General features: G+C 36.3%; 1 protein-coding gene across 1 annotated transcript in view; it reads left to right on the forward strand.

The window, feature by feature from the left end:
* bms1 (BMS1 ribosome biogenesis factor) overlaps nucleotides 1–18144 on the forward strand; it is a 34813-nt gene that overhangs the window by 13709 nt on the left and 2960 nt on the right. The window contains exons 14-22 of the mRNA XM_056469508.1: nucleotides 1728–1807; nucleotides 1892–2110; nucleotides 2525–2713; nucleotides 3835–4015; nucleotides 7905–7963; nucleotides 8100–8222; nucleotides 11430–11577; nucleotides 14674–14849; nucleotides 17666–17827. Of these exons, the coding sequence (XP_056325483.1) occupies nucleotides 1728–1807; nucleotides 1892–2110; nucleotides 2525–2713; nucleotides 3835–4015; nucleotides 7905–7963; nucleotides 8100–8222; nucleotides 11430–11577; nucleotides 14674–14849; nucleotides 17666–17827 (1337 nt within the window). The remainder of the gene's footprint in view (nucleotides 1–1727; nucleotides 1808–1891; nucleotides 2111–2524; nucleotides 2714–3834; nucleotides 4016–7904; nucleotides 7964–8099; nucleotides 8223–11429; nucleotides 11578–14673; nucleotides 14850–17665; nucleotides 17828–18144) is intronic.

Genomic DNA, 18144 nt, shown 5'->3' on the forward strand with positions numbered 1-18144 from the left:
TCATGAACATTCCAGCTGGTAAAAGGAGCCACAGACAGAGAGAGTTTACAGTTTTATTTTTACCTAGCTGGGTTCTGATGTACTCCCCTGTCAGTGAAAGACTGTCTCGCAAACTTACAAGTAGTGAATTGTGCAGTTATCTGCTTTTTAAGTAGTTGGAGCGTTTTAATTACTCTCTGTCTCTTCCCTCGCCATAGTAATCTACCGCTATATGACAAATGATTGATGAAACAATTAATTTTGACACCACTAGGATAAAACCTCTATTGTTTAACATTTGAAAACAAATAGAAAGACATCTATGAAGTTTAGTTTTGTGATTTTGCAGTTGATATAATAATAATAATAATAATAATAATAATAATAGTAATAATAAAAATAAATAATAATAGTATTTGGGCCTCACGGTGGTGCAGTGGGTAGCACGATTGCCTCATAGCAAGAAGGTCACTGGTTCGAGCCTCGGCTGGGCCAGTTGGCATTTCTGTGTAGAGTTTGCATGTTCTCCTCGTGTTTGTGTGGGTTTCCTCCTGGTGCTCCGGTTTCCCCCACAGTCCAAAGACACGCGGTGTAGGTGAATTGGGTAGGCTAAATTGGCCATAATGTATGTGTGTTAATGAGTGTGTATGGATGTTTCCCAGTAATGGGTTGCAGCTGGAAGGGCATCCGCTGTGTAAAACATGCGCTGGATAAGTTGTTGGTTCATTCCGCTGTGGCGACCCCAGATTAGTAAAGGGACTAAGCTGAAAAGAGAATGAATGAATGAATAACAACAACAATAACAACAGCAATTATTGGAATTAGTTTGTTTACTAAAGAAATATTGCTCACAGTTTCATGCTTCATAAAAATATTTAGGTTATAAAAATATTTTCAAGTGACCACCTATTGGCAAAATAGGTAACTAATTACTGGAATAAGTACTGGAATAATTTAACACTATAAAATGTTCTACAATTTGTCTTTACATTAAAAAAAAATTCAAATGCTTCTTAGTACAAAAAATACTTGATGATAAATGTATGACATTCCTATTAATTTTATGAAGCTCTTTATCAAATACTTCTATGGGGCTGATCACACCAAACACGCTTTTCCATTTTTCCATCTTTTTTGTTGACAAGAATTTAAATTAAAAGAGGTGGAGTGCACTTTTTTTATGTCGCTAGAACAACGACTGAATCAGCTGTGTATTGTGCTTGAGCATTGCTGTTGATATTGTTATACTTGTAATATTTAATAATATTGTGATATTTAAGATCAATGAAGTCACAGCTCTGGATAACTCGAAACAGCGACCACAAGTCTCTCCTCCATCTTTAAAAGTTTCTGTAGTCGTCTTGACAACACAAACACTGCTGTCACCTCACCAGAGACCCCACTTCTGCTTTCTTTTGATTAAAATGAAAAAGAGACAACTAACTTAACATGCGTTGTCTGCTCAGAGTTGACTTTTTTTCACCTGTGGACGCACCGTGCCCAATGGCAAAAATGTGAGTCACGCAGGGTGGATAAGCTGTGTGCAAAATGCTTGCGGCCATTAGAAAACCATTCTAAAGATGCGTTGCAATGTGTCATTGTTATTGATATTATCCATTGATTTTTACTGGTGTATTATTGTTTTTGCCCATATAAGAACTGTTATCAAGAAAAAAAATCACTGGTTTTGATTCTGGCCACTGACATTTTGGAACTGTGACATCCATGTTGCATCATTGTCTTTCTAGATGATCTCTATGGTGATTTTGAGGATTTGGAAACAGGAGAAGTTCACAAAGCAAAGACTGGAAATAAAGACAAAGCTGAGGTATTAAAATAAATACATTATCTAATTTGCCTCCGCATGTTTTGTGTTGGGATTTAATTAATCGCTTGCCTGATCTAAATCCAGGAAGAGAATGATGATAATGATAATGATGATGACAATGAGGATGATGATGATGATGAAGAGGAGGAGGCTCCCCAAATGAAATTAGATGATGATGAAGTTCAAAAGAACAAGCGTTTGGAAAAGAAGAGGCGACTGAAGGAGAGGTTCGATGCACAGTATGATGATGGAGATGCCACATATTTTGATGACCTGAAGGAGGAGATGCAGAAACAGGCTGAGGTCAGAGGTCAAACTTGAGCCTTATTGAGGAGTATAATAATAAGTGTAAACCTTATTGTTTTTGTTCATTTACTCACTAATGCATTTAAAATTTGAACTATGAATTAGATTTATGCCATATTACAGGCATGTGTAACTTCCTTTAGAAATTTAATTATTTTTTTGTGTACAATAAAAGTCAATGGGGTTCCAGCATACCATGATGTTGTTTGTACATACAATGAAAGTCCAATGGGGTTCAGTGATGTTACCCAATTGATTTTCATTGTATGTATAATCAACACTTCATTCATACAGTGTTTTCCATTCATACAGCTTTGAAGTGACATAGTGTAAATGATGACAAAATGGTTATTTTTGAGTCATTTAATTGAGAATTCGACTTACACCAGCTCTCCTTTCTTAATGTTGTAGCTGAACAGACAAGAGTTTGAAGATGTTGATGATGAAATTCGGGTTCAGTATGAGGGTTTCAGGCCAGGCATGTATGTGCGTGTGGAGATCCCTGCGGTGCCTTGCGAGTTTGTCACCAACTTTGATCCTCACTATCCCACCATCCTTGGAGGTTTGGGAGCGAGTGAGGGCAATGTTGGCTACTTGCAGGTAAGTGTGTTTACAGACTGTTTTTAGTGGTTTACATATGTGGTAACACTTTACAGACTTCGTACGGGTGCTGGAAATCCTGGAAAATTCTTGATTATAAATATAGTGTTTTCAAGGTTAGGTAAGTCCTTGGATTTTGGACAAAGTGCTTGAACCTGCTTGAATTTGAAATTGGAGGGCTCGAAATTGCGACTGTTTTGGCCGCATATGCACCCAAAATTTTATCTATGCAAGCTCAAAATATATTTGGGAGCATTTGTGCGAATGCATAAAATTGTTGCCATCTGACCAGTTTTCACAGCAAAATGTTCACCACATGCGCGTATTTAGGAGACATTCACACAGAATGAATATTTGCACCTAAAACGCCAAACGAAGTGCTCAGGAAAAGTTTCAAACAGACATGTCAACTTGCTAATAGACTCAAACAAAATCTTACCATAAGCTCATCTTTTAAAATATCCACTTCAGGTAGAAACAGTTCAAACTTAAAAGTATACTTCATCCAATAACTGAACCTTTTTTTCCACCATTTTTGGGTGAACTATAACAATAAATCTATGCTCCAAAGTATTCAACAATTGAAATTGAAATGTCATATTGTGTTTTTTAAAATAGCACAAAGGATTTAAATGTGAAAAAGTGCATACTGTATATATAAACGTAATTTACCGTGGTTGTTAGGTGCTGGAAAAGCTGGAAAATGCACCTTGAAAGTGCTTAAAAAGTGCTGGAATTTGAAGTTGGAAAAGGTGTAAGAACAATTCATGTGATTTAACTCCTGGCTTATTACCAGCCACTTTATTAAGATATTAACTGTTCAGTAGAAGTATGTATGATCTTCTGCATCCCTAATCCTACCCAAAACCCAACCTCCATCTTACTAACTATTATTAAACAACTAATTAGTAGTTTATTGAACTTGAAGCATTAGTTATTGGTTTCTTAATTCCATGAACTGTGACTTAAAATATAAAGTTTGACCACATTTGCTTGTTTAATAACTTCAGACATAGTTGATAACCTTGTGAATAAAGTGAAGGGCACTTGATGAAACTCAAAGCCAAATGTCATTACAAATCAGGACTGTTCCTGGTCTTTTCTTTATCTCCTCCACACAGATGCGTCTGAAGAAACACCGCTGGCACAATCGTATCTTAAAAACCCGTGACCCTCTTATCCTGTCTTTGGGTTGGAGGCGCTTTCAGACCATCCCTCTGTACTACATCGAGGACCATAACGGACGTCACCGCCTGCTCAAATACACACCTGAACACATGCACTGTGGTGCCACCATATGGGGTGAGAGACAAACCCAACTCGCACCTCTACAGTGTTAGAAATAAAGCCACACATGCTCGTTTTTACATTTTCCATCATCTAATTCTCACTTGAAAAACATTTTTAAAACACTCTGAAATGTCACGACACGGTAAAATGTAATCCTTAGCAGATGTCAGAATGAGTGAATGTTTGTGCTGTACATTATAATCCTGTGATGCCTTAAGTGTACTTGCAGCTTTAAAAAAAGAATACATTAAAATATTTTCTATATAGTTATAAAATGTTATAGATCTTTCTGTTGTCTATTTTATGGCCATATAAGTAAAGGTGCAGTAGGTGATCTGCCAGAATGTTGTGTTAGTATAATTTTGAAAATGTATGTCCCTTCCCTGCCGTCCAAAGCCACGCCTCCTTTAGTAATGAACGTGCAAACCCGCACAGAATAGATGAAGATGGAAAACCTTACATAACACTAGATCATCATTTACTAGTTAGAACACTCTATGGAGACACACACTTTGTCCAGCGTAGTTGTTGACAGGCCAGCGGGTGCAAGAATTATATTACCCTAAAGCTGGCATTGGGGTAAAGTTGGTTTTATATCCACACAATTAGAATTTTTTCTTTAATAATATAATTTCAGAAAAATATTGTTTACAAATTCTAAATAGAGAAATCATACAATCAGCTAAAGACTATAAACTATAACATTGTTCACAGTCAGTTAAAGGTGCAGTAGGTGATCTGCGACAGTGCTAACCGGCTAGCATAAATCTCTGAAATACAGTCCCACCCCTGCCGTCCAAAGCCACGCTTCCTGAAATACAAGCGCGCGCAGAACCCAAGATGACAGCAGAACCCTCAATCAGCGACTAGAGCTTTGGCCGGCGGCGTGCAGGAATTACACTCAATCAGCGACTAGTGCTTGGCCGTACTTACATGCTATTTCAGAACGAATATTTAGAGTAGCATGGTGAACAATATAGGGAGCTTGTCACAAGCTGTCATTGTTCAAAAATGAACCAATGTGAATATAAAAGCAACTTCAGCTCAGTAAAGCAGGCTAGGTGGAATAGCGCTATTCACTAATGTTTTGTTGTTAAACTAAATAAAAATCTACATTATCCATGCTGTAAAAGGTCCCTTATGAAACTGAAAATAGTCGAATCAATCTTTCGCTGGAAGATTTCAGTGGCTGAACTCTTCTGTGCATATAACCTATTTGTAACAGCAACATCTACATCAGCTTTGCGTAAAGCTAAAATAGTTTTAAAACATAGCATTACCTGTCTAACAGAAATACTTCAGCCATGGTGCCGTCCTTCATCCAGCGTGCAAAAGTAACTCCAATATTGATTCAGGATTTTAAAAAGTTTTGATTCAGCTTGTTTTTACCGCTCTCTCTCTCTCTCTCTCTCTCTCTCTCTCTCTCTTTCTCTCTCACATGAACCCACAGCGCATGTACGCACAAATGGCGGATCTGCACGTTAACAGCTGCGCATTAGTTAAAATCTGCATTTGCTGACAGACAGTTTGAGCTACTTATCAGAATTATGGGCGATGTCGGCCCGACACTATTTAATTGGATGAACATTTTTTAGTCTTATGCCTTACCCAGAATATAAAAATACATTTAGATCATTTACTTTAATCATTACTATTGGAATGTGAAGAGATTTTCAACCAGCACAAAGAAAAATGTTTCTGAAGACAATCACCTACTGCACCTTTAAGTCATTAATGCCCCATTCACACGGGGCGTCAGTGTCAACACTTCCTATTCACTTTGAATGGGTGACGTCAGATGTTGGCGAACCGCTGTTTGCAAATACACCAGCTCATACAGCCGATTGCTGACTAATTTCATTGGCTGACACTGCTATGACGATTGCGTCAGCCCCAACTTCAGACACACCCTCTGTCAAGCATTGACTCTAAAGCATCGTGTGAATCGGGCGTAAGTTATACCTACATGTTATTGCAGACCCAATATTCAAAGTGACGTTAGAGTGGGAGCGTGTCACAGGTTGTCACTGTTCAAAATGAATGAATGTGTGAATATAAATCAAACTTCACCTCAGTAAAGCTGGTTAGGCTGAAGAGCACTATTTACTTATGTTTTGTTATTCAACTAAATAAAAATCAGATCAGAAAAAAAGGAGAAGTGCTAAAAAGTGAAATATCCTGTCATCTCCTTGCATTACACTTACATTCATTTTCAATTGTGCTCGCTGATCCTCGTACATCGCTTGTTTTCATCTTCTTTTACACTTGAGCAACTAAATTAATGCTTATGTCTATTTACCCGACTATGTTATCGATGCTGTAAAAGGTACTCCATAAACTTCAAAGTAGCCATTCTTTTGCTGGACGTTTTCAGTGGCTGAAAAACACCTGGATGCATATGAACTCATTCATAAAAAAGAACCCAATCTACATAAGCTTAGCATGACTAAAATAGTTTTAAAACATACATGTCTAAAATAATACTTCAGCCCTGGTGTTATCCTTTAGCTCGTTGTCGTTATGTCATTTCTCTCCAGCATGCAATAGTAATTCTCAAATTGATTCAGGATTTAGAAAAGTTTTGATTCTGCATTTTTTTTGCCAATACCCCTTTCAAAAACAATCTTTCTTTTCATGGATACAAGGCCACGTTGGTCTTTTAGAAAGAAGTTCAGGTCGATGCAGAGTCTCTCTGTCAGCTTTAGGTGACCATGCTTCATGTGTACACGCAAATGACGGATCTGTCTGCGTGGACAGGCTGTGCAGAACTACAAATTTTAATTTGTTGACAGACAGTTTGAGTTACCTGTTGTAATTGAGTTATTTGTCGGCCTGCCGATTTTTAATTGGATGAAAATTTTTTTGTCTCATGCCTTACCCAGAATATAAAAGTACATATAAATACATTTAGATTGTTTATTTTAATCATTACAATTGGAATGTGAAAAGACTTTCAACCAGCACAACAAAAAATGTCTCTAAAGACAATCACCTACTGCACCTTTAAGTATTTTCTTACTGGAATTTTATTATTGTTAAAATATTATTTGTCCTAGGACAACTAAATATATATTCGCATGCCATGATTTTATTTTTCAAATGTAAGTAACACTTTAGTTTAAGTAAAAAATCACTGGCTTATTGCCTGCCCATTATTAAGAAATTAAGTGTTCGTTAGCACTTATAAAGTATGATCTTACTTTACATCCTGCACATTACCTAAATACAACTACTACCTTACTATTAATAAGCAACTAGTTAGTTGTTTGAGCTACAAATCTTAATTAAGGGTTTGTTAATTAAGAGAATTGTACATAAAAAAATAATGTGTGACCAAAATGTAGTTTAAAATAAATTGGATGTATACTTTTTGGATTATTAGCTTTAAGTAACCACCAATGGCCTTTTCATCAAATTATATAGATATGATGGTGATGATGATGCTTTTTGTATAATGCAACCTCCACGCCTTACATCTGCTTTCATTGTAATTATAAATTGCAGAGAATGTTCGTCTATGGGGATAATTATTATCATATAGGAATTTCAATACTGGTCCATTAATATTAATAATAATTTGGTGTAGGGTAACTCCATGCTGTACAAATGCTGTTGTTTTAATGTTTAAATGACATAATAAAAGTCACATTTCCCTTAAAATATACATTTCACAACATTCAGTATTCAACTGCCAGTGTTTTGTATAGAATTGCAACATTATGAAAATCATTATCTGCATTTTTAGGAATTTTAAAGTTGCTACATCTATAAAAAATGATTTTTACTTTTCAAAGCAAAATGTGAAATCAATTACCAAACCCAAAACAAGCCATGTGCAACTACCTGAAGCTCTGCTCTCCCTCATCTCATGCTCACTCTCCACTGTTTCTCTGCTCAACAGGACCCATAACACCTCAGGGCACAGGCTTCCTGGCAGTGCAGACGATTGGCGGCGTTAAGGTAAGACACCAGCATATTATGAGAACGCAGGAGCAGCCTGGGTCACAGCTTCAGCCCCAGTCCCCAGTCCAACAAGCACAGCCAGATGAAAGGCTTCCCTTTTCTCTTGGACTCATCCTATCTTATTTCCCCTCAGGCCAATTTCCGCATCGCTGCCACAGGAGTGGTTCTGGACTTGGACAAATCAGTTTCCATTGTGAAGAAGCTCAAACTGATTGGATACCCTTATAAAATCTTTAAGAACACCTGCTTTATCCAGGTAGGGAGTCCTGCAGAGTCAGGAGTTTCTGCGCATAGCACATCAGGGAACTGTATAAATTGTCTCTCTCTCTGAATAATTGGAGGCTCTCATCTTTGGTTATCCAACTTTTTTTCACATGTGACTACTACTTTTCATATTATGGGTTGCACTTCTGGTTTTGGGGAGCTTCTATTTAAAAGAAATGAAACAAGTCATTTTCAATAATGTGGTGCTAGGTTCCCGCTGGTCATGGTGTTTCTGGAATATAATGGAAAAGGTCTAATCCAGACATTAAAAGTCAGCCAATTTTTTTTGTCCTTGTCATGGAATATCAGTGGATGTAGTTGCATTTACCAAAATATAATTTTTCTATACTATATTTTTTTCGTGGCAACGCAGTGGTGCAATAGGTAGTGTTGTCGCCTCACCGCAAGAAGGTCGCTGGTTCGAGCCTCGGCTGGGTCAGTTGGCGTTTCTGTGTGGAATTTGCATGTTCTCCCTGCGTTTGCGTGGGTTTCCTCCGGATGCTCTGGTTTCCCCCACAGTCCAAAGACATGCGGTACAGATGAATTGGGTAGGCTAAATTGTCCGTAGTGTATGTGTGTGTGAATAAGTGTGTATGTGTTTCCCAGTGATGGGTTGCAGCTGCAAGGGCATCCGCTGCATAAAACAAATGCTGGATAAGCTGGGGGTTCATTCCGCTGTGGCGATCCCAGATTAATAAAGGGACTAAACGGAAAAGAAAATGAATAAATGTTTGTTCGTTTTGACACCTATTGTTATGGTTATAGGCTATTTTTGAGCTGCATTTTATTCCTTTCACTCAACTGTACCTATTCCGGTTAACAGGCAGTCACTTCAGCCAAATGCAGTCACCAGACAAAAGCTGTTAACTAATGGTAACATGCCAGGATAATCTAAATTTTAAAAAGTGGATGACAGAAAACTAAATGCAATGTTTGTAAAACTGTCACTGAGCTATCAAATATGACAGAGGAAGCACCCGAAATCTGAGGTACAATTTCATATAATGTTGTTATTATACTGGCTATTGAAGCCATGCAAAATGTTTCTAAAGCTATTATTTTAATGTCATTTATCATATTATATATGATTATTTTAATGATAAACTATTATATAAAATATGGTATATTACTATACAAACTACTATATAAAATAGGGCTGCATGATTCTGGCTAAAATGAGAATCACAATGTTTTTGCTTAAAAGATTTTCTCAAGATTCTGTAGATGTAAAATAAAAGTTAATATGAGTGGGGTATTATTGTTATTTCTCAAACATATGGTAAAACCACAATAACAATATTAGGTCTATGTGTAGGTCTACTGTTGGGAAATGCTAAATTTTATATAGACTTTGAATGGTGGACTTGAATAGACTAATTTTGTCTTGGTTGTTAATGCACAGTAAAACAATGACATCAGAATACAACTATTCATAATGCTGAAGTTGAATTCTTATGTTTGAGACATACACTTGCCATTTGTCATTGACAACATTATTAGACCCTTTTTTCACAGGTAAAATTTGTCATTATCAGATTCCCTCCTGCATTATATTTAACTTTATATAGGCTAGGGTAGTTATATTGACACTGTTAAACATTTATTCACACCCACAACACTCTGTGTTCACTATGAAAGAAAAAATACATCAAATTATGTCATAATCATAACTCTAAAATGTGATATGATCATTTAAATGATGTGCGCGCTTTTGGTTTCGCTTTCACTGTCGAGTGCGCTCATGTCATGGCTGTTGTCACTTAAAAAACATACATGCAAATCATACTTCCCGCACGGCTCCCAAACGATCGATCTGTGCAACAAACTAAACGTTATTTACAACTTTATTACTTGTTATTCACAGCCTATTCAGGTTCTGTTCACTAAAGTAGACTTTATTCACGTGCGTCCTCTCTATGGTAAATGCACAGTTCACGGTCAGCTCATGTATGATTTCGCGGTCGAATATATCATTACATGAAGACAGAAATTACATTTTTTGGGTGAAATACACCTTGGTAAAACAGTAGGTGACTTTTTCAACATCATTTGGTGAGCAACGTATATAAAACAATGTAAAAACTTGTGTGACCGCCTTTATGCTGCTCTCCTGACCTTAAAAATATAATTGGCTGAATTGTAGAAATGCTGGATTAAGATTGTGTGGAGGGTCGAATCAAGATCACAATCTTTTTATGATTAATCAAGCAGCTCCAATATACAAGCACACCAGCTGACTGTTTTTCTGTTCAGTTGATGTCATGGAAGTTCAGCCTTTTTTCTGTGATAGTCAGAGAAAAGGTGCTGCAAGGAAAATAAATATGATATTTGGCTTAAAGTGGAAACCCTGTACAAATAATTCATTTGGTGATATTGGTATTTTAAAGGGACATTAATGTCACAAGAATATGTTTAGCTAAATCTATTTTGAATTTATTGTGTTTTGTTTCTCCTGATTATTTTCTCTTTGTATTCCCTGCAATACAGTAACATTCAATACGCATGTAATATAGCAGTGGTAGAATTTTGGGATTGTTCATGGGCCGCTGAAAGTAGTTTGTTTTAATAATTGTAATAAGCTGCATTTTAATATTCGATAAATGAATGGTGAGGAGATCAACGTGTTTGTACAGATGTCACCACTTCAATATGTTCCCTCTACCGCTGTGCTTGCCATCGCTGCGGCAGTAGTAGGTGCTCCAGCAGCTTTTGACCCCTGGGTGGCACTTAACCATAGATTTTCAGCTTTGCCTTTTCACAATACTAGATAGGACGGTACTGTATATGTACCTTGTGTGATGTGGTGTTGAATTAAATTATAATTTTGTTTGTTTTCTTGGTAATAAACATGCTTTTACACTAAACTGTATGTTTTAGAAAAGAGACAATACATGGTGACAAGTATAGCCCTAGGCTGCAAAAATTAAGCAAATAAGAATTAAGTTCTTTAGCCTTAATAGTGCCCTATTAAATTACTGGATATATACAATGCTCTGCATAAATGAGTACACCCCATTTTGAAAACAAACAATTTTATCCATTTCTCAGTCAATGTAGGTAATCTATTTTGGTGCATTTGAACAAAACAGATTTATTAAACAGATATATTCATAAAAAATTACTCCTGTTACTCACACAAAGCATCATGGGGCATAAGAAGTGTATAATGTAAAGGTATTTTGTTTTGTTTGTTTCAAAGGGAATGTTTAACACCATCCTGGAGGTTGCGAAGTTTGAGGGAGCGTCCATCCGCACAGTCAGTGGCATTAAAGGGCAGATAAAGAAAGCTTTGCGTACCCCGCCGGGTGCCTTCAGAGCCACGTTTGAGGACAGACTGCTGATGAGCGGTGAGTCCAACTCTTTAATCTATTCATAAATATGTCTGCTGCCTCTGCTTTTACCACAGCATTTATGTATTTGAATTTGTATATAACGAGCTATGCTTTGGGACTTCAATGCGCTTTATTTATCAGAAAAAGGAATGCGAAGGGAATGACTCAAGAAACCCGGTTGTACATAAACAAGCACCTTGTTAAAATGGAGGGTATTATTACTGATTATTATGCTCCTCTCTGGAGAGACGGCATGTGGAAATTCTTGCAGTGAGGCAGTTTGCGTATTCAAGGCTTATTAAGTCTTTGAATTAGATGATGATTGTTTGTATTAGGGCTGTGAAATTAATCTGAATAATAAATCGGGATCGTGTTATGGCCTTGTGCGAGTATTAAACCTGCAAAAAGGCTGTGATTTAATTAAAATAAGTTTCTGCTTGCACTATGTGTTTTAAAGTAAAGGTGTATGAGTCTGTTCTGTCTGTGTTGAGATGCATGTCTACTGTAAGTACAGGCAAAATAGAAACATTTTGCATAATTCTAAATGTTTTGACTTGTTAATTAACATGCAAATGACATTAGGTTAGAGTAGATGATGACAGCATTACATTACGCTTGAAATGGGGAGCATACTGAACACCGTTATTTCCACTTTTTCTACAGGAGTTAGATATATTTTAATGTTTTAATAGTCACATTTTGGCATAAATGTAGAATATTCATATAGAATATTATAATTAATTTTAAAGTGGTAATGTGATATGTTTACTGGATTGTATGTGAATAAGACATATTAGATGGTATTTGTACTAAATGTCTTCAGGTTGTTTTTCATTACCAATGTCAAAGAAACATAGTGGTAGTAGGCCTGTCACAATAATCAATATAATTACTTATCGCACAACACATGGACATGACCTCAATCATTTTTGGTGATTTGATATATATCATTCATGCATAAAAACCAATTCTAGCAACATTTCAGCTGATTGTGCAACATCTCTATTGGTGGTATCAGTGTCAGTGGTTAAAAAAACACTGTAGTATTTACCATAAATTACTTTAGTATATTTTCATGTGGATGTCTGACAACTGAAAATAGATCTGGTAGCAGATATCACAGCCGTTGTTACTTTTCACCTTGTAATTTTTTGGTTAACATTTATTACTATTTGTTTAGGATATGCGTTTTCACATTATGATTTCAATGTCTAATTATTAAATTGTTAAATTAAATATTCTCAGGAATATAATATTATGTATTATTTGGAAGAGTGTACTTACATTGTGTTGATTTAATATTGTCATTTTGGCATTATATAATGAGTGCAATATATTGTACTACAAAAATCTTGTGACAGGCCTAACCTAATCTTGTGACAGACAAGTCTGCCTTCACAGCTCCGGCGGTGAGAGCGTCCAAATTCGCTACATTGATCTCATATTTAAAGCGGCCGTTGCAACATATCAGCAAATCTTTTACATTCCTGAATAAAAACATGCTTTCTAATGTGAAAATGTTGCACACTTTTTATCAAATTCATTTAACTGTGGAAGATCAAGTTGTTGCGCGTGCTATGGCTTTGCTCCACTTGTCTAATATGTGTCCATATGTCTGAAATATTGTTTGTAATGTCGTTACCATGACATTCCTGCTTTTTAAAGAAAAAATAAATAAATTCCGGTAATGCACATCAACTCGCCAGTATTGCACATGAGTGGCGCTCATAACTGTCAGTTACATAGCAGGACCAGAACAACTTTGTGGCGGGAAAAGAGTTGTTCACGAGTTTCTGTGTACCAAGTTGACATGGCAAAATGGCAGAACTATTTCTGAGCTCTGCATCTTGTGTTTTCAGATGCAAAGAGTCATTCTTTGTGAATGGCTGCTAAGTTGTTCTACTGCTGATATCTTTTTCTGTCTTAACTAAGTGATGCACATCTGGACTGAGTGTATTCATCGCAAACCCATCATGGCATGGGTTTAATACATGTTCTGTTACACCCCTACTTTTTATATTTATGAATATAAAAGGTTACAAAGAAAGCTATTACAGTTCTATTTTTCTTGTAAACGAATTTACATTGTACACCCAACTCACTCTCACCAACTCTGAGACAGTTATAACTTTATGACTTCTTAATTATAAGACCATATTAGAGACAATAATATTATTGATTTTACATGTCAAAATCAGGTGTTACTGCCATCATCTGTGTAACTTAGCGGCACCATGCCAGTTCTCTCAAATATTAGTCTAGAACCCTGTATAATTGTTATGATTGTATTAGTGGTGTAACGGATCACAAATCTCATGGTTCGGATCATTCAGTGGCATATTTTTGATGGCTGGTTGTCACCACCTATTGGTTAAATAATGTAATTGCTGCTTACAACTTAAATTTTTGAGCCTCAAGTTAAGTGCATATAACGGTTAATCTTTATTATAAATATCAATGGTTTTATCTAAACTATGAACTGTTATCCCTGTAATTCTGTGTTATTTGACTGTTTGTAACTTCATAACTAACTCAAAAGACTAAAGACTGAATCTTTCTTGATTTTTGCTTTTTCAGATTTGAATGCAGCGATTCGAAAGATTAATAAACATATGCAAATCACCATCATTTATAATTTATGTTGTGTGGGTGTTGAGATCCCAATCTTTTACTAATTAATTGTGCAGCTTACACGGAATGCATTAATGCAGAAACCCACCACATACTGAACAACTTACCACAACTTCTTTCGTCATTATTCCTTTTTACAGGAAAGCCTAAATCTTTGCTTTCATACATTTTATTTTAATGACGCGAAAGGTGATCTCTCTGTGATCGTTACAATTTAGGATTAATCTACCAGTAAAGAAAAACTATTATTCCACGGGTCACCTGTGTTCTGAGTTGTGATTACGATTTACGGATCAAACATCTACACTCCTAGATTGTATTAATAATTATTCAAGCCTCTTTGCTCAGTGAATTTATTTGGTCAAAAACTGTAATATTATATTATTACATTTAAAAACAAAAATGAAAAAAAAGGATTTTATTTTGGTAATGGCAAAGAAGAATTTTAAACAGCCTTTAATATTACTATTGTGTCTTTAGATATTGTGTTCCTGCGCTCCTGGTATCCGGTCTCTGTTCCTCGGCTGTATAACCCAGTGACGTCTTTACTGATGCCGGTTGGACAAAAACACACATGGTCAGGAATGAGGACCCTTGGACAGCTTAAACATGACCTGGGCATCCACAACAAACCCAAGCAGGACTCGCTGTACAAGGTAAGACCTTTTATTGAAAAGTTTATTCATATTATTATTATTATTATTATTATTATTATTATTATTATTATTATTATTATTTTGTGGTATGCAAAGTATTATTGTGTTTTTAACCCAAAAATAACAAGTCTGTCAGATGAATGAGACCCAGAGACTGAGGATAGTTTGCAGTTTCATCAGCAGAAGCCAGCTTCAACACTCGCAAAGAGTTAGTAGGCTACGATATTCAGAGCTGACCTCAGACCTGTAATACTAATCCACAAATGAATAGAACACGCACACACACAGAGTACAATCTGTTTCGTACTTGTGGTGGAAATTTATTTATATACATTTTAAAGGTCTGTTCTTGAATTTTTATTCCTCCATGGATGTACTGTTTACATTAGACCAAGTGTGACCACTTTAACATCTGTTTATCACCAGACAAGATCTGGATAAGTACATGGTGATTTAACAAGCTACATGTTCAGATGGGATGTAAGGCTGAAATGTAGATGGTCATAAATGAAGTTTTGAGCCCTGATGTAACTGTGATTCATCCTGTATGTCACTGATGGGCATGGGGGTATTACAAACTAGATAAAAAGAGATCACACTCTGTTTTGGCGTCTCACACACTCTGCAGAAACCTGCGTTGCTCTATGATTGTGTGGCCATCTTTGCAAAGAATAATACTTTAAAAGACACTTTGGGTAAGACTTTGTCTTCTTTACCACTGACAGAGCCTCCTTAAAGAAAATTAGCACTACATACTCGAGGCTGTTTTTTGTAGACTCCGCTGTTTTATCAAAACTGGTACAATCTACATCCAAACTGGCATCTTGCTAAAACACAGAAACCATATCTTGCATACAAAAGAATTTACTACAAACGTATTAACACATCAAATGGCAAATAAGTCAGAAAACAGTTGGTTCATTCCTTCAAGTGTCCATGATTTGTGGCTTGGTAGATTCTGAGGAAACAATTAATTATACAGAAAAAGCAATGATACTCATATCATTAAAGTTTTACTCTGAAGAGGGATGACACTAAAGTCAAAATATAATCTAGGTTCTTAAACATTCAACTTTATTAAAGGGCACCTATTTTACCCTTTTTACATGATGTAAAAAAACCTCTGGTGTCTCCAAAATGTGTCTGTAAAGTTAGCTCAAAATACCCAACAGATAATTTATTATAGCCTTCAAAATCTGCGCATTTTGCTGTCTGAATACAGTGTAGCTATTTTTGTAGCCTGTGGCTTTAAATGCAAATGAGCTGCTTCTCTCCGCCCACAATTCCCACGTGTCTGTCTGCTTCTCATGCGTTACATTAGATAAACAGCAGTAAGTGATAGAGACAGACATGGATAAAGCTGAAATACAGTGCACACACACACACATGCGGCTGTGGTGATTGTATCTGTTAAGAATTACGTAGTGATTTTACTTTCTTTATTGGGTTCTTTTTTTAATGTCAGGAAATAAAAAAAAGAGACTTGTTGTGTTTGTCCACTCCAATATGACAGTGGACACACTATACCTACACACAGTTTTGTCCAAACAGCTTACAAAAGTAGATTTTCGTCATAGATGCCCTTTAATAATCACAAAGACATAAGAAATTATACATGTTACTGCATCCTGAAGCGGACACCCATCAGAAAATCCATGCCTTTAATTATAATATGATGGCCTGATATATATGTATATATTTATATAAGCATATATAATATGTACAGTTGAAGTCAAAATGATTAGCCACCCTAAATTAATAGCCCTCCTGTTTATTTATTTTTTTTTTTATAGTTTTATAAAAAAAATTTAAAACAAAAAAAATAATGCTTTTATTCTAGCCAAAATAAGACTTTCTCCAGAAGAAAAAATTATATCAGACATACTGTGAAAATTTCCTTGCTCTGGTAAACATAATTTGGAAAATATTTAAAAAAGAAAAGAAATTCAAGGGGGCTAATAATTCTGACTTCACCTGTATCTATATATATATATCCATGCATCAATAAGATGACGTGTTGATCATGATCTTGCAGTAACTTATTTGTTTGTCCGGATTGCTAGAAGTACGATCGGGTCAGCAGTCTGCTCAGTCTGGTGAAATTTTGCCTTTGTGCTGATTTAGGTTCAGTGTTTTTGATTGCCAACTTGAATTTGCGAATGTGAGTATGGTATGACTCTGTGTATAAACCCAAAGTCATTAACAGTCGCTAGTTTATAGTGAAAGTGAATTGAAGTTATGTCATAAAATCTTCACCTTGATTTGATTTAAGGACTGATTCACTTCCTGAATGAAACTTGTGTCGTCATTTAAGGCCAAATTATATACCTGCATCACAAATATGCATAAACTTTGCTGTAGCCTGACATGCACTATTTAATATAATTTAAATGCACGTCATGGCGATGCAAAGCACACAATCTGTGATTGGGTTGCCTGGCAGTTTAGGGGCACAATGCATTAACTGCCCCCTCTGGAAACCTAAAAAGTGGAAAGACTGCAGTGCAATACGAGAGGACCAGGCCTGGAGCTTGTTTTGTTTTCAGTTTCTGTTTAAATGACAGCCGTCCATGAGAGACTGTCGCTGCTCAATTGTTTTAAGTTTATATTCATTATTAAAAATTATTGAGGGTTTTCGGCTCTCCACCGCCTCCTTTCCTGATGCCCAGGGAGCCATCAAACTTCAATACAGTGTCGACTATCGGCTATCAGCCAAAAGAAGTTTGGCTGAATATCGGCTAATTGTATATTAGCAATAAATCCATTCTGATGCATCACTAATTTGTTGTTTTCCTCCCATCTTTAAATCTTCACAGCCAATTGAGAGGCAAGTTCGGCACTTCAACCCACTCCGCATTCCCAAAGAGCTGCAGAAGGCGCTTCCCTTCAAGAGCAAACCCAAGTATATGCAGGCCAAAGGCAAAACCCCACGGGACCTGCAGAGACCGGCTGTCATACGAGAGCCGCACGAGAAAAAGGTAAGTGCTTTCTGACTTGCCCAGCTCCTTCTTTTTTGTTTTACATATGTCATGTCTTTTGTGAGCTCCACTGAGCTTTCCTACTGTCATTTTACAAAGATGTTTTTAATATCCACTATTAGTCTAAAGCTAATCCACCAAGGAAACCTCCAGAGTAGCTGAGAAATATCATATTTCTTTAATCCGTGTCCCTGGCAAATACCACGACAGCTTGCTGGCCAATTTCTTCACCAATCCCCTTTGAAATCCTGCTGTCTAAAAGATGACACAGGGGGTTACATTTTTTAATCAATTTCTTCTCATGCTCCTTGTTCCAA

This window comes from Danio aesculapii, chromosome 12 (genome assembly GCF_903798145.1).
Source record: "Danio aesculapii chromosome 12, fDanAes4.1, whole genome shotgun sequence".
NCBI lineage: Eukaryota > Metazoa > Chordata > Actinopteri > Cypriniformes > Danionidae > Danio > Danio aesculapii.